Source organism: Phyllostomus discolor, chromosome 2 (genome assembly GCF_004126475.2).
Source record: "Phyllostomus discolor isolate MPI-MPIP mPhyDis1 chromosome 2, mPhyDis1.pri.v3, whole genome shotgun sequence".
NCBI lineage: Eukaryota > Metazoa > Chordata > Mammalia > Chiroptera > Phyllostomidae > Phyllostomus > Phyllostomus discolor.
The window spans coordinates 195,349,745-195,377,064 of NC_040904.2; the positions used below are offsets into that span (position 1 = coordinate 195,349,745).

General features: G+C 51.0%; 2 protein-coding genes and 1 pseudogene across 17 annotated transcripts in view; all 3 read left to right on the plus strand.

Annotated features, from left to right (window-relative positions):
- Positions 1–9,380, plus strand: part of LPAR5 (lysophosphatidic acid receptor 5) — a 16,575-nt gene extending 7,195 nt beyond the window's left edge. For 2 of the 4 annotated variants that reach the window (XM_036017348.1, XM_036017345.1), the window contains exon 2: positions 6,402–9,380. In XM_036017348.1, coding sequence (XP_035873241.1) covers positions 6,617–7,735 — 1,119 coding nt within the window. In that variant the 5' untranslated portion in view covers positions 6,402–6,616 and the 3' untranslated portion in view covers positions 7,736–9,380. Of the gene's footprint in view, positions 1–3,454; positions 3,729–5,207; positions 6,279–6,401 lie in introns of those variants that run through there. The other 2 variants (XM_036017346.1, XM_036017349.1) reach the window with 2 other exon arrangements.
- LOC114513909 lies at positions 8,715–12,943 on the plus strand (annotated as a pseudogene).
- Positions 12,944–20,118: 7,175 nt separating this feature from the next.
- Positions 20,119–27,320, plus strand: part of CHD4 (chromodomain helicase DNA binding protein 4) — a 29,132-nt gene continuing 21,930 nt past the window's right edge. For 4 of the 13 annotated variants that reach the window (XM_036017306.1, XM_036017309.1, XM_036017310.1 and 1 more), the window contains exons 1-6: positions 20,119–20,242; positions 21,122–21,299; positions 24,846–24,967; positions 25,164–25,379; positions 25,597–25,715; positions 25,838–26,079. In XM_036017306.1, coding sequence (XP_035873199.1) covers positions 21,200–21,299; positions 24,846–24,967; positions 25,164–25,379; positions 25,597–25,715; positions 25,838–26,079 — 799 coding nt within the window. In that variant the 5' untranslated portion in view covers positions 20,119–20,242; positions 21,122–21,199. The remainder of the gene's footprint in view (positions 20,243–21,121; positions 21,300–24,845; positions 24,968–25,163; positions 25,380–25,596; positions 25,716–25,837; positions 26,080–27,320) is intronic. The other 9 variants (XM_036017311.1, XM_036017315.1, XM_028531631.2 and 6 more) reach the window with 6 other exon arrangements.

A 27,320-nucleotide genomic window follows, 5' to 3' on the forward strand; every position in this document is an offset into this window, starting at 1 on the left:
GAGGACGGGCAAGGCCTTGTGGTACTTTTGCATCACACCAGTGAGGGCGGCTCCCTATCACTTATGTTGATGGGGGCTTCCCTGAAAGCAGGGGATCTCCTACCTGATTGTACCTCCAGCTGAAATTGTAGCCCTAAGGGGAGATGGAGGTAGGGGAAACAGAAATTTATGCCCTCAAGCCTCCCTTCTGGGCCACTCAGAGACACTGGAGTCCAGCTCTGTCTGCGCCTAACGCCGGCAGCCCTCCCCACCTTCCTGCCCCAGCATGTGCTTCAAAATGGAAGCCTTGTGTGCCCAGGCCCACGGGGAGGGAGACAGCGAAAGGGTGAGGGCAGAAGCCGGCGATAGAAGCTGACACACAGTGCTGTCAGGGTTCAGGGTGAGGCCAACGAGGTCAAAAGGCTGCAGGAAACTCTCCAAGGCAGGCCTCAGCCGGACCCCTCAGCAAGGTAAGAGGCATGCAGTCCTCCCCGAGCACAGGGCCAGGACAGCTCTGTCTGAGTGAGTTCTCTGGATGGGAATTTTATTTCCTGTTTTTCCAGCTCGTACATGCAGGGTGAAGGGAAATGTGCAGATGGGGAGGTGTCATCGCCACACTGGGGAGACTAATTATTGAGCTGCAGGCCACCTTTGCTTTCTGCCTTTTCCCAGGAAAAAAATAAATGGGAGAGATGAGATCAGACTACCTAGGGTGGGAGAAGACATGGCTGCAGGTGATGTGGGAAAGGCAGCGGGAGACAAGCTCAGGTAGAGGGTGGGGACTGGAGGAGGAATTTTGGCTGGAGCAAGCAGAGCAGGCCCGTACGACCTGGGATGACCTCCGGGGGCTTGCACCACAGAGCTACCTCTCTTTGGAAAGAACACGGTCCCTCGAGCAGGACGAGGCCTTCTGCTCGCTTGGGTGGCCTCATGCTGTCTCCACACCACCACAGACCCCTCAGCCTCAGCCCCAGCACGAGCTGATGAGCAGGATTCGTGTATATCCCCCAGAACAGCTGTGGGGCAGAGCCTTGCACAAAGCCTTCACACTGTGTTAAGTTTCTGCCAGAGGCTCAGCACAGTTCGAATCTGTTTGGAGAGTCTGAATATATGGATATCAGGGGGCCTTTATCATTAGGCCTCCTGTGCGTCCAGGGTGCGCCCTACTGGCGGGTCGGTGGGCGCAGCCGCAGAGGAAGTGGGCTCAGCCCTCGGCCTGGTGGGGACTCCAGAATCTAAAATGAGGTTGTTGAACAACAATAAAGTAATTTATAAAACAAAATAAAATAATAAAATAAAATTAAATTAAAAGTTGCGATCATTCTAGAGCCGATCTCCTGGGGCAGGGAGGATGGGGATATCTGAGATTTCCTTTTTTTCAAACTTCTGAAAGATGGGAATTACTAAAAAGAGGAGGTGAGGGGAGAGAGCAAGGCATTTGAGGACTGCGTGGAGGGGAAAGAGGAGGAGTTCTAGGAGAGGGTGGCCAAAGGAAAAGATGGACAAAGAGGGGGTATTTCTCTCCCCTTCCTGCCCCCGCTGTTGCCCCAAATCACCCATTTCTTTGTCTCCAGCTCCCATCTGTACTGTCGGTCAGATGCCAGAAGGGTGGGCACTGCTGGCAGGTTGTACAGAGCAAAGCGAGAGAGTGCTCATGAGCTAGCTTCCTGCCCACTTTTACTCTCTCACTCTCACTTCCTGCCTGTGGTAAAAGATTGTCTTGTCCCTGCAGCCAAGAACAGCGCCCAGCCCAGCTCAGAGGGCAATGGGACAGGTCTGAGAGGCTCTAGGGACGTAAGGAACTTAGGCCCGGAGGGTGAAGCACAGGGATGCAGGGAGGAGGAAAGTGGCTGCATGCACTCTGGTGTGAGCGGTGTGGTGGGCAGGTGATGTGGGATGGTGCAGCCCCTGGTGCCTCTGTGTGCTTGGTGCTTTCTTTGCCCTCAGGGCTGCGTCTGCCCTTCCTCCTGGGGCCAGTAGTCCATGCCTCCATGCATACTTGTGTATTACAGGGTGTGCAGCAACATTGATTGACAGGTTATTAGGGATCTGGTGTGCACATCTCATAGGGTACCTTCCTCTACCTCTGTGTGTCCCTGCATGGCCACATGTGTGGAGTCGGCATGCTTCCGTTACCACCCCTGTGCATCGAGGTGACTGAGCCTATGCAGGCCTCCGTGTCATGTCCTTCCTTCTCCCTGGTAACGTGAAACCCCAGTGTCCATTCTTTCCTGGGGCGGCTGCTGTTTCTTTACTTCCTACATTTCCTCCACAACCTGACCTCTCCCTCAAGGCAGGGCTGGGCAGAGGCCAGGCTGCCCCTTCCCAACACCTAGAACCCTCCTTCCATTTCCTGTTTGCCTCCTTTCTGGCAGCTTTTTCCATCTTGCCATCTGGCCTGGCACTCTGCCTATTTGGCTCCACTGACGGGAGCCACAGGGAACAGCGGATGGGGTGGGGACGGGGGCAGGGGCCTGGCAGCTCCCAGTGCTCAGCTTGGGCTGCTCTGTGTAAGGCTGTCAGAAAGGGATGACTCTTTGACAAATAGGTGCCACTATAAAGAAACCCAAGGACTTTCTTTTGGAATGAGAGCATTGCCATCTGCTTTTTGAAAAGATTCCTAACTTTACCTTCAAGTAACAGCTCATGTAATACATTTTGGTCTGTTTAACATTGTAACTTGGTCAACTGAAAGACTTGAAATTCTTAGAAAATAATTGTTCACTCATTCATTCAATGTCTAGTATGTGCCCCCTAGTTGTAATGTGTATTGATTTTCCAAGTAATAGTTAAGAAAGATAAAGTGTTGCTGTAATTATAGTGTGAGCTGTTCATGAAATTTTAATGCAGGCTGTTTCCAAATAGGCCTTTTTAAGGTACATGATCTTTTACTAAGTGAGTTATGCATATGGATGAGATAGTCAGAAATGTGATAAGAAGTGGTTAGTTGTTGTTTTCCAGTATCACTTGCCCTGGGGGGAAGGCGATGGACTTATGGTGAGAAGCCCTGTGGAGGCGCACAGAGGGCAGGGGAAGGAGGCCTCCTGCTGACAGACACGCGTTGTGGGGAGCAGACCCCCCAGCTCTCGTGCAAGCCTCAGGTGACTGCAGCCACACGAGACTGCAACCCAGCAGAGTCATTCCCAGATTCCTGCCACTCGGAAACTGTGGAGATGCTTATTGTTTTAAGCTGCTAAACTGTGAGGTATTTTTATGCAGCAATATGTAACTAATGCATATTTCAATCTTTGAAGCATAAAATAAATAGGTAAAAAAATTACCTGTTCTACAAAATATTGAAAAGCACCCTGCCCACAACCTGCGAACCCACCACCTGCTACGCCAAGGTTGTGGGTTCGATCTCCAGTCAGGGTACGTATAAGAAGCAACCAGTGAATGCATTAAAATTAAAAAAAGCAAGCAAGCAAGCAAAGAAGAAGTGGTGAGTTGTAAAAAAAAAAAAACACAAAACGAAGTGTGGTTAGCTGACTAGATTGATACGAGATGTTACAGCAGAATTACAGACTGGATAAACAAGGGGAGGGGGCAGATATCCTGCCTGGCAGCTGGTGAATACCACAGGGCCTGCTACACAGAGAGACTGAAGTGTGCGTGAGCTTGGGAAGGAAAGCAGTGAAAGGTGTGGTCCCCACCCCAGGATCCTCCCACCTAGTCGGGGAAATGGAACAAATAGACATAAAACAACCTGAGGAGTGTGAGGCAGCAAGCTAAGTGCTTACGTAGTTGAGGTAAGCGGCACTTCTGAGGAGGGGCGTAGTTGTGTGTGTGGGAGAGAGATGAGCCCGTGTTGCCGGTGTCTGAAGTGGGAGGAAGAAGTGAATTATTAAAAAGCATATGTTTCAATTAGACAAATGAGGAAGTAAAATGATTTACCTGTTAGCACGGGTTTCATACAAGTACCTATAAAAGACCAGGGGCTCTGTGCAGTGTCCGTCCTCATCTCCAGCCATCGCTCTTACTGGAAGTAGCACCAGACAGCTCAGACGTTAGAGCCAGGAGGTCCTGGGTTTGAATCCTGACTTCACTCCTCCCTGACCGAGCTCTTGAGTAGTCTTCTCTCCTGTAAAAATGAGCATAAACACTGACCTCAAAGGGCATTGGGAGGATTAAAGATTATGCATATAAAATACCCTGCAATATGGCGAACGATCAGTAAATAATAGCTATTTCACTCAACATTTATTGCCACTGACGTAGATGCTGGTGATACAAAGATGAATAAGTCACAGTCCACAGCCTCTCCCACAGTCTAGTGGGAGGTGCAGACGAAAAACAGCTCATTACAATACAGGTGGGAACAGCTATGATAAACCTTCGCACCAAGTAGGAGCGCCAGTGAGGGGACCACATCTGCGCTGTAGGGAGGGAGGGAGTCAGAGAAGGCTTCACATAGTCCTAAGAGGTGACTGAGTTTGCCAGCTGGAGAACGAGAAGAAGTTCTTTCCAATTTGAGGAAACAGCAGGTGCAAAGGCAGAGTCCTGAGAACATAAGGTATGTGCAAAATTATTATTTTGATGTAATTGGAGCAAAGGAGCATGGGAAGTGAGACCAAAAACCAGGAAAAAAAGCCTGGTTTTATTTGCTTTTCAGCATGGTTAAACTCCACTTAGTGTTCCTTTCACTGCTGAATTTGGTATTTTGCAGAGTAAGTGTTTCTTTGTCCCCTTTAACTGTCCTACCTCTTACAAGTCTTAAACTGCTGATAGCCATGGTAGAAGGGAGAACAAATGAACAAAAAACCCACAAGAAAACTTGTTACAGCCAGGCTTACCACTTGGTTCCATGTAAGAATTCAAGCAGTTTCTTTTGAATGGAAGAAGTCCGGTGTCTTAGGAAAATTGCTCGGGGTCTCTGGACAACTTTGCTCCCTGAGGTGGCGTGGGTGTCACAACAGCAAACAGGTAGAAAAACCCAAGCAACCAATGACAGAGGAATGGATAAACAAAACGTGATATACGAGTATATGTTCTTCAGCCATAAAAAAAAATGACTGCCATTTGATACATGCTATGCCATGGATGGACTTTGAAAGCTTATGCTAAGGGAAATCGGCCAGATACAAAGGGACAGATACTACATGACTCCACCCATATGAGGCATATGGAATGGGTAAATTCATGGAGACAGAAAGTAGAATAGAGGTTACCAATGGCTGGCGGGCGGGGGTGGGGGTAGAATGCAGTTACTGTTTCACGGGTATGAAGCTGTTGTTTAGGGTGGTGAAAAAAGTTCTGGAAATAGTGGTGGCAGCTACACAACATTGTGAATGTACTCAATGCCACAGTACATTTCAAGATGGTTACCATGGTAAATATTAAGTTAGGTATATTTCACCACATATGCACAAAATAAATGGCACCTGGGTAGCTCCTGTAGCCTCGTGGCATTAAAGAAGGTGGGATCCTAAGACCATGTCCTGTCATCTGGCTCCTCTACCTCTCAGCCATTCCCTCTCCCTGTCTGCCAGCTGCTGCCCGAGGACTGCAGCTGCGGCAGCCAGCTCTCTCCAGAAGCCTCATCAGCGCCCCTGGCACTTTCTCACCTCACGGCCTTGCTCTCTTGGCTTAAGGTCCCCTTGGAACCTTCACCACCAAACCACCATCTCCCTTCTATCACAGAACCCCATCTGGGAAGTTCCCTAGTAGCTCCACCCACAGGTTGTTCACCCTGGTAGAACTCTGCTGCTTGTTTGATCAGCCCAGGAGAGCCCTGTTACATTATCATCCCCACGTTACAGCTGTGGAAACGTAGAGGTCAAACAAGCAAGGTGAACTCAGGGCACTTGGAGTACAAACCCGGCTCCCACAGGAGCAACAGTGGATGTGATGAGCAAGGCTGGGATGTTGTACTGTCATTGAAGCCTGAACTTCATTCTTAGGTAATGGGGAGCCAGCAGAGTGCCTGTTCCAGGGGAGGTGCTGTATCGCCCTTGTCACTACCTGACGTAATATCTTCTTACTTGTACTTTATTTCCTGTCACCCTCCAGTGGAATGAAAGTAGGTGGCGGCAAGGCCTTTGTTTTGTTCATTGCTGTGAACAGACCCGTGAAAGCCCAAACACTTTCTGTATATCAAGTCATTTAACCTAAAAACCTCGTGAAGGAACCCCCTTCTTTTTCCACCCCTCCCCCCAATAAGGAAAGTGAAGTTCAGAGAGATAAGTCACTCTTCTGTGGACAAAACCTAGGCAAATCGGCAAAGCCAGGATTTAAACCCAAGCAGTCTGGCACTGTGCTCTCCAGCCTTGCTGCAGAAAGCTACTCTGGCCAAATGAAAGGTAGGGGAAAGACTTGAGACTGAGAAAAGACTCAAGAGGCCAGCAGGTTTGGCTAGATAAGCATCTGTGTCTTAGGCCTTGCCCTTGCATAACTTTGACTTTGGGCTTACCTTCCTATTCCAGGTCTGCAGATGATGAAGCTCTGACCAAAGGCATCCACCCCCCTGGCAGCCATCTGCCCTGCAGCCGTAGCTCACATTCTCATGCCTTGCCTCTGCTCATTTTGGGACTGTCTCTGTGCAGCCTCCAGGGCCCCTGTTCTGGAGATAAATGTGATGCCAGGACCCTGATGTGCTCCATGATGCCCCGAGCCTAGCTCCTCGGCACACTTAGGCACGATGTTGGTCAACTCCTTCGCCAACACTTCCACCAACAGCTCTGAGCCCAGCCCGTGCCCTGACTACCGGAACACCCACCGCCTGCACATGGTGGTCTACAGCCTAGTTCTGGCCACAGGGCTCCCGCTCAACGCGCTGGCCCTCTGGGTCTTCTTGCGCGCTCTGCGCGTCCACTCAGTGGTGAGCGTGTACATGTGCAACCTGGCGGCCAGTGACCTGCTCTTCACCCTATCATTGCCAGTGCGCCTCTCCTACTATGCACTGCACCATTGGCCCTTCCCGGACCTCTTGTGCCAGATTGCAGGCGCCATCTTCCAGATGAACATGTATGGCAGCTGTATCTTCCTGACCCTCATCAACATTGACCGCTACGCCGCTGTCGTGCACCCGCTGCGGCTGCGCCACCTGCGGCGGCCCCGCGTGGCGCGCCTACTGTGTCTGGGCGTGTGGGTACTCATCCTGGTGTTCGCAGTGCCCACTGTGCTCGTGCACAAGCCTTCGCCCTGCAGCTCCAAAGGCCAGCATGTGCGCCTGTGCTTTGAGAGCTTCAGTGAAAAGCTGTGGAAGGGGGGGCTGCTACCGCTTGTGCTGCTGGCCGAGGCACTGGGCTTCCTGCTGCCTCTGGTGGCCGTGATCTATTCATCCAGTAGGGTCTTTTGGACCTTGGCTAGGCCCGACGCCACACAGAGCCTGCGGCGGCGGAAGACCGTGCACCTCCTGCTGGCCAACCTGGTCATCTTCCTGCTGTGCTTCGTGCCCTACAACACCACGCTGGCCGTCTATGGGCTGCTGCGCAGCGACCTGGTTGCGGGGAGTCAGGCAGCCCGTGAGAAGGTGCGCGGCGTGCTGATGGTGATGGTGCTTCTGGCTGGCGCCAACTGTGTTCTGGACCCGTTGGTGTACTACTTCAGTGCCGAGGGTTTCCGCAACACCCTGCGAAGCCTAGGCACTCCTTTCCGGCCCAGCACCTCAGCCACCAACGGAATTGGAGGGACGCCTACCCTACGACCCTCTGAGGCTCCCAACACCACGAGGCCTGCTGCCGCCAGCCAAGGACTGCTCCAGCATTCCAATCCCAGGACGCCCTTCACCCAGTGCGCTGAGGATTCTGTCCTCTGAACACACAAAGGGCCCCAGCGCGGCCACATCCATCTCCATCCCCTCGCGCGTCTCACACTCGGAAGACTTGCAGGGTGCACATACTTGCAGGGTACATACATGAGGGAGGTGGATCAGACACTTGGATTTCTGCATAGCAACTTCAGCTCATAAATGCAGGAGAAAAGTGTGGGAACAATGGGGCACAAAGAAGGAAAAGTGCTGGTGGAAGTGTCTTTAAGTTGGTGGTGATGGTGAGCATAGGAAAGACCTCTTTTCCAATCCCTAGGAAGTGATGCTGTGAGCCTGCCAACACAGACAGAGGCAGATGACTGGGTGAAGTGCCCCTGGCGGGACTTGAAACACTGCCAAGAGCTGGTGGATGGAGCAGAAAGTGGGTGTCCTGGATTTAGACTGACCACAGCTGTTTTATGGCCATAGATGCCATCCACATTTCATTTCCACCTCTGCTTCCCCTGCCTGGCACGGAGGCCATAATACGAGAGTGTACTGCATGTGGACAGAACTGGTCTCCTTTTTGTTTAGAGAATTGTAACAAATTAGACCTGACCCCCAGCATGGGGTGGTTGGGGACAGGACAAAACAGTGAGAAGGTTTTTTTTCCTCCAAAAATGTTCGTCTCTCTTCCCCTTTTTAAGTCTTATCCTTAAATGTTACCCTCCTTCTAAGACCTCCTCCAGTCTAGGTCCTAAGTCTCCCCTCCCCACCCCTGCTTCATCTGCAATAAGGAAACAATTGCTTGTACTAACGTGGCAGTCCTCAAACTTTTTGGTCTCAGACCCTTTTAAACTCTTAAAAACTGAGGATTCCAAAGAGCTTTTGCTTATACTTTACCACATTAGAAATCAGATACTCACCATATTAGAAATTAAAATGAAGCTTTTACAGCAAATTCATAAGCACACATTTCATTAGCTGTGAGCGCAATGATATCATCACACTTCATGAAGCCTCTGGAAAACCCCACTGTGTACTTGTGAGAGAACAGGAGTGCAAAGAACAAATGACTGGTGCAGTCCCACTGCTGTCCTCGTCGGCTTCAGAACTCGTCAAACCCTGCACTCGCCGCATCGTGCCGAGAAACGAAAATGCTTCAGCACTCAGCACTTGCTCGGGACTCGTCGGTTTCGGCACTCTCACTGAGTTTCAGAAGGAATTACCGACGAGTACCAAGGTACCATTGCATTATGAAAATAGTTTTGACCTCGTGGACTCCTCAAAGAGTTGGTCCCCAGATCACACTTTGAGAACCATACATATACTAAACTAGAGTAATACAGTGTTAGAGCTCATGGGTAGCTTGTTCCTAGGGCATTATGTGTACATTGTATTTTATGGGGGAGAGCAATGCTCAACAAATGAATTGCTAATTGTATTCCTTAAGGCTTGGGGTTTGAGGGGGGTGGGTGGGGGACAGCAGGAGCTGCATGAGGAAAGGAACACTACTGCCTTGGGCTTCCTGGAGCAGCAGCCCTAAGGTGGGGGTGGAACTAATTATGCAAACACTCAGGAGGGGTGGAGCTTCTCCTGGGAGGGAAGAGGGACTGTGTCACAGCTGGAAAAGAAGAGTTCGCAGGGCAGTCAGAGTGCCACGGGAGCACAGGAATAGGTGGCTGGTCTTAGCAAGCTGGAGGCAAGGGAAATGGAAGACTGGTTTAATGAGCCATATACTGCTTTCTTTCCTCTATTTTTCCCCCTTAAGATTTTATTTATATAGCCCTGTCTGGTGTGGCTCAGTGGATTGAGTGCAGGCCTGTGAACCAAAGGGCCGCCCATCAGTTCCATTCCCAGTCAGGGCACATACCTGGGTTGTGGGCCAGGTCCCCAGTTAGGGGTGTGCAAGAGGCAACCACACATTGATGTTTCTCTCCCTCTCTTTCTCCCTCCCTTCCCGCCTCTCTAAAAATAAATAAATAATCTTTTAGAGAGGCGGGAAGGGAGGGAGAAAGAGAAGGTGAGAAACCTTGATGTGAGAGAGAAATATCAACTGGTTGCCTCTTGTACACGCCCCAAAGGGGGACCAAAACTGCAACCCAGGCAGGTGCCCTGGCGGGGAATCACACTGGTGACCTTTTGCTTTGGGGGACAATGCCCAACCAACTGAGTCACACCGGTCAGGGCCCTCTTTATTTATTTATTTATTTTTTTTTTAATAAGAGAAAGTTTATTTAGAAAGTCACAGAGGCAGAAGAAAGGGGCTCAGGAAACAAATCACAGAGGCAAAAGAAGGAGCCCTTGGAGCTTAGGAGAGAGGAAGGTAGGGGTAACACTCCTGGGGCGGCAGGCGGGAGAAGAGGGGGAGGGGAGGAGGCCAGGTGTGTTCCCGGGAGGGAGAGTGCCTGTTTTTGTTCCCTCTTTACAGGAGTTGGGAGCAGGGAGGGGTTGCAGAGTTGGCACTTTGACATCTTGAGGCCCTGACATCAGTGAGGGAGTTATTGCCATTAATGTATCTTGTACGCATTTCCGTGCCTGTCCCTCTCAATGCTGTATGCTTTTGTGTGTGCCCGTGTGCGTGCACACACACGGCAGCGTCAGGGTTCTGTGTGTATCTCCATTTCGGTTTGGAGTAAGCCTTTTGTGTGTCTTTATGTCACCTGTCCAGATGGTGATTTACAGGGATAAAATGACCCCTGGTGGCCAAAGCAGAGAACTGACCCAGATTCCTTAGAGACAGCTTTGAAGTCTGGGCCTTCCACCACCTGGCAGGAGGTTAGAGTCCTGGACTAGGCCCTTAGCTCCTGCTGCTCTAGAAGAGGCCTGATGGTTATCACCTGCTCCATCTTGCTTCATCCTTAGAGTTCAGGACCCATGCCCTTCTAACCCTGGGAGCGCCAAACATCGCTTAATCCAAAGTTTCAGCACATTGCCCTATCCAAACAGAACTGAACACGATTTTGAAAAATTACTGCCCTGGCTGGCGTAGCTCACTGGATTGAGCGTGGGCTGCGAACCAAAGCATCGCAGGTTCGATTCCCAGTCAGGGCATATGCCTGGGTTGCGGGCCACGTCCCTAATGGGGGGGCTACGTGAGAAGCAACCACATGCTGAATAACAATGATTAAAAAATAATAATAATAAAAAAATAAAAAATTACTTGACTATTTTTATATGCTGATACGTGATTGAATTCCAAAGTAATTAAAACTCGTGTAGCAAGTATCCTCTACATACCATATAATTTACTTATTCGTTATAGTTTATTGTGTCTCCTCTGCCTCCCTAGGTAGAATGGAAGCTCCCTGTGGGCAGGGATTTGGGGTTGGTTCTCTGATGTACCCCTGGCATCTAGAATGGCGCTTAGCACAAAACAGTGCTCAATAAATATTTGTTGAATGATGAGTTGGGTCTTCCTATGAAGTAGTTTACTATCTAGTGGGAACCAAAGAACAAATCAACACTAATTACCATTTAAGACAGAGGATGAAAGGATGCAGGGTAAGGTGTTGGCAGTTCATTTAGTGGGCAATGGGAAACTCCTGAAGGTTTTTTTTTTAATGAATTTTTATTCATTGATTGATTTTTAGAGAGAGAGGAAGGGAAAGAGAGAGAAACATCGACCTGTAGCTTCACCTACCCAGACTCATTGGTTGATTCCCATATGTACCCCAACTGGGGATTGAACCCGCAACCTTGGCATATTGGGACAATGCTCTAGCCAAGTGAGCCACCTGGCCAGGGTCCCTGCAGGTTCTTGAGTGAGGTTTTGCTCACCCTGACATACTGTGTGGGATAAACCATAGGAAGTCAGGTGAAGAGAGTCTAAGAAGAAAGGAAGACTGGTCAGGGAGCTATTAAAATAGTCCAGGCACAGCGTGATCATGGCCTGTGGAGGTGGATGGAGGTGGGTTGTCTCCAATGGGAAATCTCTGGTATTTAAGTTCAGGTGGACTGTGTCTGCACATTCAGTACACCTGCCCCTAGAATTTCCATCACAGGAAAAGAGAGGCAAAAATAGGTTAAGGAGATGTGGCAGGCAGAGGAGGAATGACCAGAACCTGTCAAGTAACAGGCTGAGGAAGTTTAAGAAAACCTGTAGCCGCTGCTGTTATCACAGGATTTCCCAGTTACTGAGTGGGCTGTATGATGGAGACGAGACGTCAGGAACCCAAAGTCCATGTCCTTGAGTTACCCCAACTGAGGTTTAGAAAAATCCAAAGGAGGAAAATGAGAAAATCTTAAATGGAGGGAGAAGAGCATTAGCAAGTTTTTAAAATGCACTCTGGCCATGGCTGGTGTGGCTCAGTGGATTGAGTGCTGGCCTGCAAACTGGAAAATCACAGGTTCAATTCCCGGTCAGGGCACACACCTGGGTTGTGGGCCAGGTCCCCAGTTGGGGGTGTATGTGAGAGGCAATTGATCGATGTTTCTCTCATACATGTTTCTATTCCTCTCTTTCTCCCTCCCTCCCATTCTCTCTGAAAATAAATAAAAAGTCTTAAAGATAAAATAAAATACACTTTGTATAGGATCTCAAAGAGGAGCTGCTCTTCATGAAGAACCCTGAGGAGGAAGTAAAGGATCTACAAAACCAGACTGCCAACTCTGGGTTGATAGTGGAGTTGGATGCCCCCAAATCTCAGGAACCTCAGCAAGATCACTGCAGACATCCGGGCCCAGAATGATGACTGACTGGCTTGGGAGAACTGATAGGACCTAGACAAGTACTGGTCTCAGCAGATTGAGGAGAGCGCCACAGCGGTCACATCGCAGATCACTAAGATGGGAGCTGCTGAGATGATACTCACAGAACTGAGACGTATGGTCCAGTCCTTCCAGATCGACCTGAACTTGGTGAGAAAGGCCAGTTTGGAGAGCAGCCTGAGGGAGGTGGAGCCGCACTATGCCATGCAGAGGGAACAGCTCATCGGGCTCCTGCTGCACTTGGAGTCAGAGCTGGCCCAGACCTGGGCAGAAGGGCAGCGCCAAGCCCAAGAGTACCAGGCCCTGGTGAACATCAAGGTCAAAATGGAGGCTGAGATCGCCACCTACTGTGGCCTGCTGGAAGAAGGGGAGGACTTCAGTCTTGGTGATGCCCTGGACAACAGCCAATCCATCCAAAAGACCACCACCTGCAGGATTGTGGACGGCAAAGTGGTGTCTGAGGTCAATGACAGCCAAGTTCTGAGGTGTTAAGGCAGCAGAAATGGGGCAACCCTTGAGCAGGAGGCCAATCAAAAGTTCAGAGATCAAAATAAAATATAATAAAAATACTTTCTGTATGCCTGGATCTCAATCTAGTGCTTAGAACACATTATCTTATTAAAATAACTCCCTAAATTAGGAATGATATTACCCTATTTCATAGATGAAACAGCCTGGAGAAGCTGAGGTCCTCAGGCTACACAACCAGTGAGTGGTGTGGTACCCCTTTGGCTCCTAGACATCTCCTGGATCTCCCCTTCCTGGTACTTCCCATCTTCGCATCCCTGCCTCCGTGACATCCACCTTTCTCTCCTTTCCTTTCTTCTTCCTTCCCCATGTGAGTCACCTCTCTCAAATGCCCCTCTCACCTTGGATCTGTTCTCCCATTTCTGTCCCCTTCCCCAGTTCTTCCCCCAGTTTTTGCTCTAACCCACTCAGCCTACAGCACCCCCATCCCTTTCCTTTCCATGTGCCGCAAGCCCTGGTGCAGAATGTCCTGTGGCTGGGGCATCCATCGCAGGATAGCTCAGCCTTGTGCAGCTGGTTGTGGCTCCCCCACCCCAGTGAGGATGTGCCCAGCATCTCCAAGGCACAGCACTCTTGACTGTCCACCAACTAAACGGAAGAGGAGACCTCCCCTGGGTTCTCCACAAAGTCTGTCTCCTCTGTAGGATGGTCCTGCCATGCCCAGAGTAGTCAGGGAAGTCGCAATCGTTGGTCTTAAAGTCAAGTCAGGAGAACCAGGGCATAAATAAGGGACCCCAAAGGGGCAGAGATGCTTTTCTCTCGGCACTGAAGCATCCTGAGGGAAGTCCTTGCAGGTCCCTACCTGGGGTTCTGTAGAAGAAATGGGGAGGGGAGGTTAATCTCACACCAGGCCTCCCTTTTTCTTTCTTTCAGGAGACCCTGGTGACAAACGAGGCTGGGTAACTAACTCTCAGCCTACTGAAAGCATCCAGGGGCACACTGAAAGCATTAAGAAGTGAAGTTCCTCACATGGGTCTTGGAGAACCCCAAAGGCTCTCTGAACTTTGGCATCAGACAAACCCAGGCATTCGTTTCAGGCCTAACACTTCTCAGCAATGTGACCTTAGCAATTACTTAACCTCTGAACCTCTGTTTTCTCCTCTGTGAAATGGGGAGCATGATACCCCCTTCTGGGTTGCTGTGAGGGTCAATGGGCTCACCTCATTTGAAAGTACCTGAGAGGCATCTGCAAAGGGGAGCTCTCTCCCACAAGAATGTGAGGAGGACGTGCCATTGGCAAAGTCTGTTTGTGATGCCCAAGCCGAGGGCTTCTGGAAGACAACAAGGGAGCCAGGTGAATCCTCACCCAGGCAGAACTCTGCTAGCAAGGGAGGGACAGAGGATGGGTGAGCAAGGCAGGCCCGGTGAGTTTCCATAGTACTAGGTCAAGTCGACAGTTTTCAGGGGCAGTGAGTGACTGGCTTGTTGCCCTCTGGGGGCACTCTCTCCCCACTGGACCCAAGTCCACCCACAGACAGAGGAGTGGGTGGATAGTGCCTGAAAGGGAGAGGAGAGGGGGCGTGGGATGAAACATCAAGCAAAGGAGAAAGGCAAGAGAGGAGGCAGGAGGGGAAGTCAGGGCCCAGGCAGGCACAGGGTGGGGCCCGGAGAGGGGCCCAGGGCAGGAGGGCGGGAGAGAGCCCGGGAGGCTGAGCGCCGAAGAGGGCGGAGGGAGGGACAGGGAGGCAGACTGGCGGCGCTGACACAGCCTCGATATGTGGAACGGGCTGGGGTTTGGCCCACAGGTCAGGCGTCTGGCAATATTATGGGATGGAGAGGCCTTAGGAGACAGGGAGAGTATTATGGGCTGGAACAGCCTTAGGAGACTGGGGAGTATTATGGGCTGGTGAGGCCCGGCTCCAACTGGAGGCGGGAGGAAGGGGTGCGGGGCGGGAAGGGGGTGGTGGTGGTGGAAGGGAATATTATGGGCTGGAGGCCTCCTGCGACCAGAGGCAAGAGTATTATGGGCTGGCAAGGCCTTCGGTGGCCAGAGGGGGGAGCTGCGGGGGATGGCACCGGCTGCATGTGACTGAGGGGGGGCCAAGTTGGGGGGGGTGGCGAGTGGGGGTGGGGAAGCATATTATGGGATAGCTCTTTGTACCTACTGCGGGGACTGCTTCTCCAGAAGATATTATGGGATGTTGTGTGTGGGAGGGGGAGTGGGCCTGGGGGGATTATTATGGGATGGTGGTGCAGAATGGGGAGGGCCTGAGAAGCTCTTCTCCACCCCCCCACAGCCCCTTACTCTCTTGCCATCTTCTCTAAGGTCTGCCTTCTCTCTCAAACGACCCAAGAGGAACACCTGAAATCCACCCCCCCCACACACACTTTGGGCACTTCAACCCATCCTAGACATCTCCCCTAACTAGCAGCCACCTCCGGGGACCTGAGGGGAAAAGGCAGCCCCTGGGGATGGGGAGAAAGCCCCAAAGCAGGGTTGTGATGGCCAGTGGACCACACCTTTCACCTCCGCAGGGTCCCCGTGTCTTATTTCCTTGGACCACTCTCCTTCCCCTTCTCCTTCCGTTCCCCAAAATGGGGGCCCTAGGTCTCCCTCCCCTCCCCCCTCCCCTCTATTTCCTCTTCTGCTCCCTCCACAGCCTTAACCAGTAAAACAGGCGGCCAGCTATTATGGGATGGCTGCTCCCAGCAGCTCTGCAAGGAGGGGGCGGTCACCGCGGAATGTCTTTTGTGGGTGGCTATTATGGGATGGCCGCCTCTCTTTTTTGGGGGGGTGGGGGCTAGCAAGGAGAAGGATTATTATGGGATGTGTCCTGCACAGCTGGGTGGGGCTGTCCTGGGTAGGTGAAGCTCTGGGGAGGGGGGGAGGGGGAAGGAAAGGAAGGAAGAGGGCAGGAGCTGGGGAGGGTGGTGAGCCGGGGAGCCAGACCTGAGGCCTGGCAAGAGTAACTGGCTGGAGAGGTTCTTTGGTGACAGCTGTTTGAAGGGGCCCCTGGGGCAGACTAGAGCTAACCAACTCTGAACCCTGGACACCTGGGTCCTTGTAGCTCACGCAGCTTGTGAGGTTGCTGAGCCCTGGGCCTGCAAGTGCTGCCCTGACAGTGAGAACGCCTGGGTTCCAACTGTATGGCACACCAAAGGGAGCAGTGCTCCTGGGTGACCACCATACCCAAGTACTCCTCTCCCTCTTTGCCTTCCTGGATTTGACCCTTGGAACCATAGCTGAGGTAGGGGGGTGATGCCATTGTACAGTCACATGCAGGGACTAGAGGCTGGGTGGGTCCTGAAGGACAAATGCCTAGCCCATCACTCCCTTCCACCCCCCCACCCCCAGACCTGCAGGACAGGCATCCTGTCTAGCCATCGTAATGCACTGTCACTGTGGCTTTTTTCCCTATGTTGTCTTCCCAAATCCCTTTTTCCAACAGACGAGGAGAGCACTGGTCCCTTAGATCTCTTATAAGCAGAGTTTTTAGGGCTCACCAGAGCAGAGATGTAGGGGGAGGAACTATGTACACAGAGTGTACCCAAAACTCCATGGACAATCACTCTTGAGTGTTATTTGAGGTTCTTCTGTACCATGGATGGAAACAGAACTCTAAGGTAACTGGCTAGAGAGGCTGTCCCCCTGGATACATTAATCAGGAGATTATCCCACCCCTTAGTCCCTGTGGGCCAATCATGCTAGTGGTTTATTTATAATTTATCTTGGAGGGTAGCTTGGAGCCAGGGTAGGGAGGGGGAGCATAGATGCACAAAGACCACAAAAGCAACATAGAACACACACACATCCTAGCCCTCACTGGACTTTCACCTAGAGGTGGGGCGTCAGTGGAGCAAGAGGGTGCATGGGTAGAATCTGCAGAGATGGGAGCCTGCACAAAAGGTACCAGTGTTTCTCATCACAAGCAAGAGGCTGTGACCACCCAGTTATAAAACTCTCTTCTTGGTTTATATTAGCAATCACTGTACTAATATGGTATGTATAGTAGAAGAAAAGGGGCAGATGGAGATTTACGGAAGAGAATTTGAGGCCCAGAGGCAGACTAGATCCCCTGGAGAAATAGGAAGAGAGGAGGACATAATAGGTGTCTGGCAGCTCTATATAGGAAGGAGAAACTTCTTGAAAAGGGGTATGACCACAGTATGATATCTTAAAAAACTGCCTCCTTTTCTCCAGGTGAGGAGCACAAGTCTCCTTCATAGTACTCAGAATAAGCATGGGGGAAGGTTTGCACAAATGAAGGGGGCCCAATCTTGAAGTTAAGAGTATTTAATGAGGAAGACCATGGCAGCCTTGTGGAACGGAGAAACAGCCTGCGTGTCACAATGGATGTGACAAAAAGGTGGACCAGGGAGTTAAGTCGGGCAGGAGCCAGTGGAAAGACTTATCAGCATCACAATACTCAGCTTAGAAGCAAAGGAATAGTGATTTCCAGAAGCAAGTCTTGTGTCTTCTGAACTCTTCTCCTTGCCAGTTCTCCAGTCCTATGACTCCCAGAGGAGAGGTGAGGGCCAGGCCCTTTCTCTAAGGAAGTGAGATCAGAAGGGCAATGCAGAGACGGTAAGAGGTTCATCCCACCCACTCACTTCTGGTCAGGAAGGGCCCCTCCTAGGGGAAAGTTCCAGTTTCTCTTCAACCTGTCCCATTGCCATAGGTCTTGGACTTGTGTGAAAAAGGCACAAGAGAACAGATGAAGACATTACCTCTGGCTTGGGGTCGGGGTTGGAGGGCAGCAAGGTGACAGTGCTGGGACATTGGTTTTCACTCAGGCCCTGGTTCTATAGGGGTCAGGAAAAGGGGGGGAAAGTGACAGCTTTATGGGCTCAGGTTCTCTGAGGGCCGAAGGATTTTAGGATTGGGCTCTCCAGCTTTCTCAGCCTGGGTCCCCAAGGTGGCTGCAGGGTAAGGCACAACTAGGGAAGGGTATGGATATGTTGGGAGACTATCTTGTGACATAATGGACTGAAGAAGGCTTCCCGGAACGTTGACTTGCATGTGTGGAGGGGAAGATGGTGAAGATTATACAACAAAAGTTTTTTTGGTTGGTGGGAAATGGGGCTTCAATGAGGTGAGCATGGGGCATTTGGAAGCATTATAAAACTTCAGAATACAAAATGAGAAAGAGGCTGAAAAATAGGAGACATTGAGGGTAAGCAGGACTTGGTGTTCAAGAATGAGGATAGCAATCCTGGCATGTTGACGAGTCACTCAAGCAGGAAGCATACGATGATATTATAGAATTTGAGTATTAGAAATGTGGGATGCATAAACATTGCTTTTCAACCAAAATCCCTTAGTATGTAGGGAACAGATAGATTACCTTGACATCGATCCATTTTGAAATACCTTCTAGCTTCTAGGAGGACCACCGAGGACCTCTACTGGGATGTGATCTCTCCTGAGGCCAGTTGAGATTTGTTTTATTCCCTGTAACAGGAAATTGGGAACTAGCACTCAATTGTTCTCCCTTGATACCTGATATTCTATCTGGTCTTGTAGTTTATCTAGTTGTTTATGCTTCTTGGAAGGAGGTACCTATGATCCTTGCATTTCCCATGGTTCCCAGCTCTCTGCCTTGCTAGGTACTCTGTTAACATCTGTTAAATGAACTGGTAGCAATGAGTAGAGGAAGAGTTAGGTCTAGGCTCTTGGTGTATATGTAGCAGGATACCCAGTTCACCTCATGATGGGATGTTCATCCATGGGAGTGGCCCAGGGGTGTTGATGAACAGAACACCTGGCCTGGGAAGGTGGGTTAGGGTGGGGAGAGTGCTGCTGGAATGTTGAGAAATAGTCTTTAGGTGGGAGTTTGTACTTATTGTGGGATGCTGGCAGGGGTGGGGTGCATGGATTAACTTTATGAATATAGTTTATCTGGCCAGCAGGGTATTTGGTTGGTCTTACTCAAAATTTAGGACTTAGAGGTAAGTGTCTGGAGATAATCTGGATTTTGGTGGACTTGGGTGGGGCCCTAGGTTGACTCTAAGTTTCTGAGTGTCTGGAAATGATGGGATGAGCAAAACTAGGTTCTGTCCCAGACATCAAGAGGCTTTATTTATGCCAGGGTATTGCTTTGGCCCAGAAAGGGATGCAGTGTGTACAAGTTGAGTTGGGGACAAGGCAATGTGGGTAGCCTACTTTACCCTGGCTGTGCTAAGTGGTAGAATATACTGACAGCATCTGGAGATGGGGGAGGTATGAGTATGAATATTATGGGATGCTGGATGGAAAAGTATAGGGGTGGTGGAGTGGAAATGAAGCATTATGGGATGTGCCGCATCATGGGTTGTGCTGGGAATATTATGGTATGTTTGATTGACCATGGGCTCCTTGCAGTTATTATGTGTTGGGATGGGGGAGTAAAAATTATGGGATATATTTCTAAAGGAGATTCGATGTCCATCTGCAGGGTGACAGTAGGGCTGCTGATCATTATGGGATATCTATTGACAGGATAGGGGTGATTATTATGGGCTATGGAGCTGGAGCGAGTGTGTAAGGTTGAATGTGGTGGTGCAAGGATCTAGACCCTGGCCTGCAGGGGATGAGGGTAGCTCCAAGGGGTTGGTTATTATGGGATGTCAGTATAGAAAGTGGGAGAGTGATTATTACAGGATTTGTGTGGGAGGAGGCCGAAGTGTCCCTTGTTGTAGTGTGTGTGTGGGGGGGTGAGTTTCTGACTATTATGGGATATCAAAGTGGGGGTGGATGAAGTGTGGTTATTATGGGATGTCTGTGGGGGCTGGGGATGAGTATTATGGGATGTGAGGCTGAAGTGCTGGGCGGGGAGCTTATTATGGGATGGCCATGGGGAGGGAAAGGTGACGAATTATTATGGGATGTTAGCATTAAGGCCAACAGTGAAGAAGTTGGCAAAGAATGGCTATTATGGGATGTCTGGGGGGGGGAAGGGTTAGTTGCAAAAGGTCTGCAACATTAGATGTCAAAAGCCCTGGATATGAGTGTATGGAGCGTGTGTGTATATGTGTGTGTTGTGTTGGTGGTGGTGGTGGTAGGGGTGTCCGAGTGTATTATGGGATGGCCGGGAGGTGGGTGGTTGCCCGGGTGACAAGCGCGCGCGCTCGAAGGGGGCGTGGCCAATGGTTGCCTGAGCGACGAGGGGGCGGGGGTTGCCCGGGAGACCTAGGGAGGAGGGTGGCGGTAGTGGAGGGGGGGTTGGAGTTGGTTGAGGTTATTATGGGCTGTCCGTGGGGGGGCGGGGCCTGTGCGGTGGGATTTCCCGGCCGGTGTTTCGGGCCCTTTAAGAGGCGACGCCGGAGCAGGAGCCATTTTCCCCCCTTCGGCCGCGGCGAGGAGGAGCCGGAGCGGGAGTGACACCGGTCGGACCCTGCGAGACCTGCGGCGGCTCCGGGGTGAGGAGGGCGCTGGGTTCCCAAAGAGACGCCCCTTTCAGCCGAGCCAGCCCCGAGGGTCATCCCACCACCCGCCGGTTCCTCAGGGTTCCCCAGACCCGCAGACCGCCCCTTACCCGGAGGAGCAGACCCTTCCTCTCCCTTCTCTGCAGGGTGCCACCGCCCCCCCCCCCCCACCCCGCCCTAACCCGGCCGGAGTCTGGCTCCCCTGAGACTCCCACCTTAGGCTTGGTCTCCCACAATGCCCGGCGCCCGCCCCGTGGCCCTCTGCTCACTTGCCCCCCGGGACACGTGGCCCGACCCCCTGCCGGGTGAGAGCCTTCTGGCCCCCAAGTTCCTGCGTGCAGCCCCCCAGAGCGCCCGAGCCTCCACGCCCCCTTGTCCCCTGCTGCTCCTCAGGAGAACCTGAGTTGTCCCAGAGGACAGCCTTTGGAAAGCTGCCCTGACTAGGGACTGGCCCCTCCCCAGGCGCAGGGAGGCGCCCCCCCACCCCCAAGTGACCTTGTGTCCCCGAGCGCTTCGCCGCCAGCCGCCTCCCTCGGCCCCCCCGCGCCTCGGCCACTCGGACCCTCCTCCCCCCGTCACACCCCACTCGGTGCAGCCCAGCTTCCCTCCTCTCCACGCCTGCATCAGTCCACCCTCGGGGGCTTCGCTGCCTCTCATCTGGGGGACTCCAGTGGGGGAGCCGGCTTCCGGGCTGCTCCTGAGGAGTGTGGAACTAAGTTCAGCCTGAGTGGTTCGGGTGCCCCGCTAGGGTGGCTGGGGTGGGGGGGGGGGACCGGTGGTGGTGGTGGTGGGCGGAAAGAGCGGGTGGGGGTGGGGGAGGGGGACAGTGCACGTCACTGACTGTTCTCTCTCTTTCCCCCCTCCCCCGCACAGTGACTCGGGCCAGTGTAGAGGGCCCCAGGCCGCAGGCAGGAGCAGCTGGGCCAATTCCCTGGCCGGGAGCGGAAGGGGATGGCGTCAGGCCTGGGCTCCCCGTCCCTCTGCTCAGCGGGCAGCGAGGAGGAGGATATGGATGCACTTTTGAACAACAGCCTGCCCCCACCCCACCCAGGTAACATCTTCCCCAAGGGCCCAGGGCAGGAAGGAGGCATTTGGGCCCTCCCTAGTGATTCCGGTGAGACAGGGCTTAGCCTCTCTCTGTGCAGAGTCGGAGGTAGAGGGCATCCGAAGGGAGTGGTTCCCTTCTGCGGAGCTCTTGTGGGAATGGGGTGGAAGCCATGTGCCTCCTGGGCTCCTGGGCAGAGATGGCAAGCTTGCTGCACTGTCTTCAGGAATGCTATGCAGTTCCCAGTTGAGGGAGCTCTCTGGGCTGGCAGGCATTACCTTGTGTGGGTCTTTGGAAGAATGCAGGTAGCTGGGACCCCTGGAGGCCGAGTGGTGGTGGTGGTGGTGGTGGGAGGAGGGGGTTGAGGATTGCCTTTTGATGAGACCAGCTGGGCATCTATGGTAGTTAGGATCCTATGGTTGCTGCTGTGGAAAGGAAAGAGGGAGTGCTGGTTACTCTCTATCCAATTATTTTTAGCTTTTGATCAGTAACTGGTTTTCTGTGCTGTTGCAAACTGTGTGAAGTTTGAATTGCGCTCCTTGCTTAGCTGGAATCTAGAGTGCTTTTAGCCAGGCAGATGGCTGGACCGTTTTGAGCTGGGGAATGGTGGAGGCTAGGGGTAGAACATTATAGCTTGAATGATATACTAAGAGTTGTGAAAGAAGGGAGATGACACCCTGGCCACCCTTCCTTCCCAGGCAAACGGATGTGATCCTGGCTTTTTTTTTTTAAGGTTTCTGCCCCTGTGCAGTTAGCCTTGGGTTTGGGCTGATCATGTGAAGTGTTTGTGTAGGTGTGTTGGGGGTTGCACTGTGTTTTGGGGTGGCTCCTTGAACTGGCCAAACCTGTATGGTTATAATTACCCTGCTTTATTGGAGTAACCCTTGTCTACCCCCAAGTGATTGATGTCATGTTTCTAAGCAGATGTCTCTCCTGCCTGCCTCTCCTTTAGAGCCCTCACTTAAGTTATCTTGTTTCCTTGACCTTTTTGTTTAGTTATATTTTTTTCTGCATGCCATTTCTTCATTCTCTCCACTTACATTTTTCATTTTGGAGCCTGCCAGTCCTGTTTCTGTTGTCCACAGAACATCTTTCATTTCTGCCTTCTTTCTCCTCAGCTCTAACGGCAAGTTGAGGTGGTATGGGAGAGAGTTTCCACATTTGGCATTTTCTAAGTTGGAAGTCTTCACTTCAACCTGAGGCCACTCAGGTCAATCTTTTTACTGAGTCTTCAGCTGTTGGGATAAGAAACTTAGGCTTGAATCTCTTCGTTGTTGCCCAGGGTGGGAGGTGGGGTGGTAGTGGTGATAATGTGGTCCCATCCTTTCTGTGAGGGGCATGAGAAGTGGTAGTGCCATCCAGTCAATACTGGTTGCACATCTTAGCTTTCCTCTGGCCCCTCGCTCAGCGTGAGGCTGTCCCCATGTCTGTTGGAAGCTGTGCAGGCTCTCCAGGTGAGCTCTGCCCCAAGCTGTAGCATGACCCAGTTTCCCCACTTGCCATATCCTATTCCTGCCCCATTCCCAAATCCCTGTTCTTCTATGTCTCAGCCAGTTTGCTGTTTGCAATGCTAGTACTTTATCTGCCTGAGAGGTTTGGGGGGGGGGGGTCTTAGGTAGATGGGAGGGTGTCTTCTCTGACTTCATGGGTTCGTCCTTGTCTCCAGTTCCAGCATTTATGGAGGTTGTGAAGAAGACGACGACCCTGAGATTAACATGGGGGTGGAGGATAAGGGGCTGGGAAGCTGGGGACATAGGGACCTAGGGATTGCTGGGAAGAAGCCCTTAAAGAAAATGATTTTTTGTGGTGAGATCAGACTGGTGTTCCATTCCCAAGGGAATGGGAGGGGCTTTCTTGTGCCTGGCCTGATCTGGGCTGAGTGTGGGGGGGGCGCTGATAGTGCTTTGTCCAGCCTAATGTCTCATGTTCCCTAGTATCTGCCTTGCTCAGGAAGGGCGGAACCAGAGTCATTTAGGGCTAGTTCTGGGGGTCAGGAGCTAAGAGCATGTGTAGGATTGAAGGAAACATTATCGTCCCCCACTGTTGAGGCTCTGCTCCTTTTTCTTGGTGTGGACATGACTCCCAAATGTTGGATAGGTGGCAGGAGGTGGTTTACGATCTGTGGCCTGGACTCTGGGTGGGGGTGATGAGGAAACGGAGTTTCAGAGACATTTTGTGGGCTCCCATTCCTCATGGTAAATCATTTGGGTATCAAATTTGAGAAGGTTGTATGCTCTGACCACAGTTCCACTGAGCGTTTGTTAAATCTTAGCTCTGGTGATTGAAAAAATGATTATGATTGAAGGAGTAAAACAGTCCCCTCTCATAGTATTGCCTTCATGTTTGTCTTGGGTTTCCTTGCCTTGGATGTCAGGGTGCCCTCTTAAGAACTGTGTCATCCCGGAGGAGGTGTTAGGAGAGGTGACATTTGGACCTGGGACCAGGTAATAATTTGGGAAGTCTTCTGTGAAGGTAGTCTTTCCCCAGCTACCTCTCTCAACCCCCACCCCCTCCCCTGCCACTTCCTGTCTGTCCTATGTTGGCAGCTGGGTGCCCTGGGCTGGCTTCTGCGGTCAGGAGCCATTTTCCCTCTCCTCGGCGGGTGAGGCACTCCCTCCTCTCCACTCCCTTCTCCACTACCCCCCTCCTTGGGCGGGGGTGGCTTGGGAAGAAGGAGAAAGAGGAGGGAGGAGGGAGCTGGTGTGCTGGTGTGAATGTCTGTTACAAAGGAAGCTGCCTCCTGGCCTTCTCCTCCCCCTCTGTGCCCCTTCCCACCTATCCCTGCCCAGGAGCGCTCAGCATTACCCCAGGCTTTGTGTGTGCTCCCAGCCAGGGGAGGAGGTGGAGCCAGATGGAAAGAGGATGGGGGGGTGGTGGAGGAGATGTGACAGCTGGGCTGATTTGGGCCCCTGGGGAGAAGAGGCTACTGACCCAGGAGAAGCTGGGGAGGAACAGTAGAGCTGGAGATGGGAAAAGGAAATTATGTTCGGGATTGGGCTACAACAGAACCTGGGACTTGGAGGTTCTGGTTGTTTTGAGCTGGGATGACCCGAAAGGGTGGGTGAAAGGTGTGGTTTCTGGGACCCCTGAACTGATATTCTTCGGGAACTATGGTGAGGTGTGTGCTATAGTTTTTGCCATCTGGATAGGATCTTTCATTCTCCTTCCCTGATTTATAGTCTACTTGGTAGCCAGTTCTAGGAAGACTAGACTTATTTCTATTACTTTGTTAACTAAAAGTGGCTTGATTTAGCTCATTGGAGACGAGCACGTGGAAGACTCCTGTTAGGAGTGAGGGAGAGGAGGCAGGGGTCTGGACAGCTGCCCCGGTGGGTCTGGGCTAGCCTGGCAGTCCTAATTTGAGTCTATACAGCTCTCTCATTGTCTGATTTTGTCCTGAGTCTCAGCTTCCTTCTGTGGAGAGTATAGCAGTCTCTTCAGTGGAATCTGGGACAAGAGGTGGGAGAATAATGTCTAAAGCCTCTAGATTAAGCTCTAACCTTTTGCTGTTGATCTTTTCCCTGCTTTCCTGTCTTTGCCAAATATATGTAGAAAACGACGATGACCCAGAAGAGGATTTGTCAGAAGCAGAGACTCCAAAGCTGAAGAAAAAGAAAAAACCTAAGAAACCTCGGGACCCTAAAATTCCTAAGAGCAAGCGCCAAAAAAAGGAGGTGAGCTGGTGACTGGATGCTGTGAGGAGTAAGAAGCAGGGAGGAGCTCTGAAAAGGGTGGAAGAGCTGGGGGCGTCTGTTTCTTCCTCTGAAGTGGCGGGCCAGGTCCTGGGGACAAGCCTTAGGGCTGTCCTGAGGTCAGCATGTGTGTAGCATGTGTGTGTCTGTCTCCCTCTCCCCCCCTTCCCTGCTCCAGCGTGTGCTCTTATGCCGGCAGCTGGGGGACAGCTCTGGGGAGGGGCCAGAGTTTGTGGAAGAAGAGGAAGAGGTGGCTCTGCGCTCAGACAGTGAGGGCAGCGACTATACCCCTGGCAAGAAGAAGAAAAAGAAGCTTGGACCTAAGAAAGAAAAGAAGAGCAAATCCAAGCGGAAGGAGGAAGAGGAGGAGGAGGAGGATGATGACGATTCAAAGGTATCTAGATCTCCATTCTCTATTCATTAGTGTTTGTTAACATCTGTTCTTTGTTTCCTGGACACTTTGCTGCCCATTAGAACATTTTCTCCTCACCTGTTTCTAATGATTTCCTTTTAGCTCTCTTCCTTGGGTCTTGTAAGCCTTAGTTACAACTCAGTTCTTTTAGCAGGTGTAGGCATTAGGTGTCAGGTCTTTGACCTTGCTCTCTCTGCAGGAGCCTAAATCATCTGCTCAGCTTCTAGAAGACTGGGGCATGGAAGACATTGACCATGTGTTCTCAGAGGAGGATTATCGCACCCTCACCAACTACAAGGCCTTCAGCCAGTTTGTCCGGTAAATAGGCGGGTCTAGGGGCAAAGAGGAGGAGAGGGCCATCTATAATCTTCTTACTTCTCTTTCCCTCTCTTATTCTTAAACTTTCTCCTTTTTTCTGTTCTCATCCATTTCCCCACCAGACCCCTCATTGCTGCCAAAAACCCCAAGATTGCTGTCTCCAAGATGATGATGGTTTTGGGCGCAAAGTGGCGGGAGTTCAGCACCAACAACCCCTTCAAAGGCAGTTCTGGGGCTTCCGTGGCAGCAGCAGCAGCAGCAGCAGTGGCTGTGGTGGAGAGCATGGTGACAGCCACTGAAGTTGCACCACCTCCTCCCCCTGTGGAGGTTCCTATCCGAAAGGCCAAGACGAAGGAGGGCAAAGGTAAAGTGGGCCTTGATGAGAGGGGTGACTAGTGTGGGCTTAGGATGGTGAAGACAGACAAAACGTGGAAATGCTGTTCTGTCAGCTCGAAGATAGAAGGTAGGAAGGAGGAATGAGTATTAGATTTAGGAGGGAAATTTGGGAAGTTGATCATGGGGAAGCCAGCTTTGGTGGAGAAAATTTTCATTATTGAGTTGGCCAAAAAGTTCGTTTGGTTTCCCTGTAAGATGGCTCTAGTAATACTTAGTTGTCTTTAACTTCATTTGAAACAATTTTGTTAGATTGTATTGTGACAGCTGTCACATCAGCACACATTTAAACAAATCTTATCAAAATTGGTGAATTTTTGTGCAGCCGTCATAATATTGAAGATGGAAGAAAATAAGCAACATTTTCGGGATATTATGCTTTGTTATTTAAAGAAAGGTAAAAACACAACTGAAATGCAAAATGATTTGTGCAGTGTACGGAGAAGGTGCTGTGACTGATCGAACGTGTCAGAAGTGGTTTGTGAAGTTCCGTGCTGGAGATTTCTCGCTGGACGATGATCCACAAAGTGGTAGACCAGTTGAAGTCAATAGTGATCAAATCAAGACATTAATTGAAAACAATCAACCTTATGCCACGTGGATATAGCCGACATACTCAAAATACCCAAATCGAGCATCAAAATCATTTGCACCAGCTTGGTTATGTTAAATGTTTGATATTTGGGTTACACATAAATTGAGCGAAAAACCTTCTTGACCCTATTTCCGCATGTGATTCTCTACTTAAACATAACAAAAATGTTCCATTTTTAGAACAAATTGTGACGGGCAGTGAAAAATGGATACTTTACAATAATGTGGAACAGAAGAGATCGTGGGGCAAGCGAAATGAACCATCACCAACCACACCAAAGACCAGTCTTCACCCAAAGAAGGTGATGTGTATATGGTGGGATTGGAAGGGAGTCCTCTATTATGAACTCCTTCCGGAAAACCAAATGCTTAATTCCAACAAGTACTGCTCCCAATTAGACCAGCTGAAAGCAGCACTCAACAAAAAGTGTCCACAATTAGTCAACAGAAAACACATAATCTTCCATCAGGATAACGCAAGACTGTATGTTTCTTTGATGACTGGACAAAAACTGGTTACGGCTTGGCTGGGAAGTTCTGATTCCTCCACCATATTCATCAGACATTGCACCTTCAGGTTTCCATTTGTTTTGGTCTTTACAAAATTCTCACAGTGGA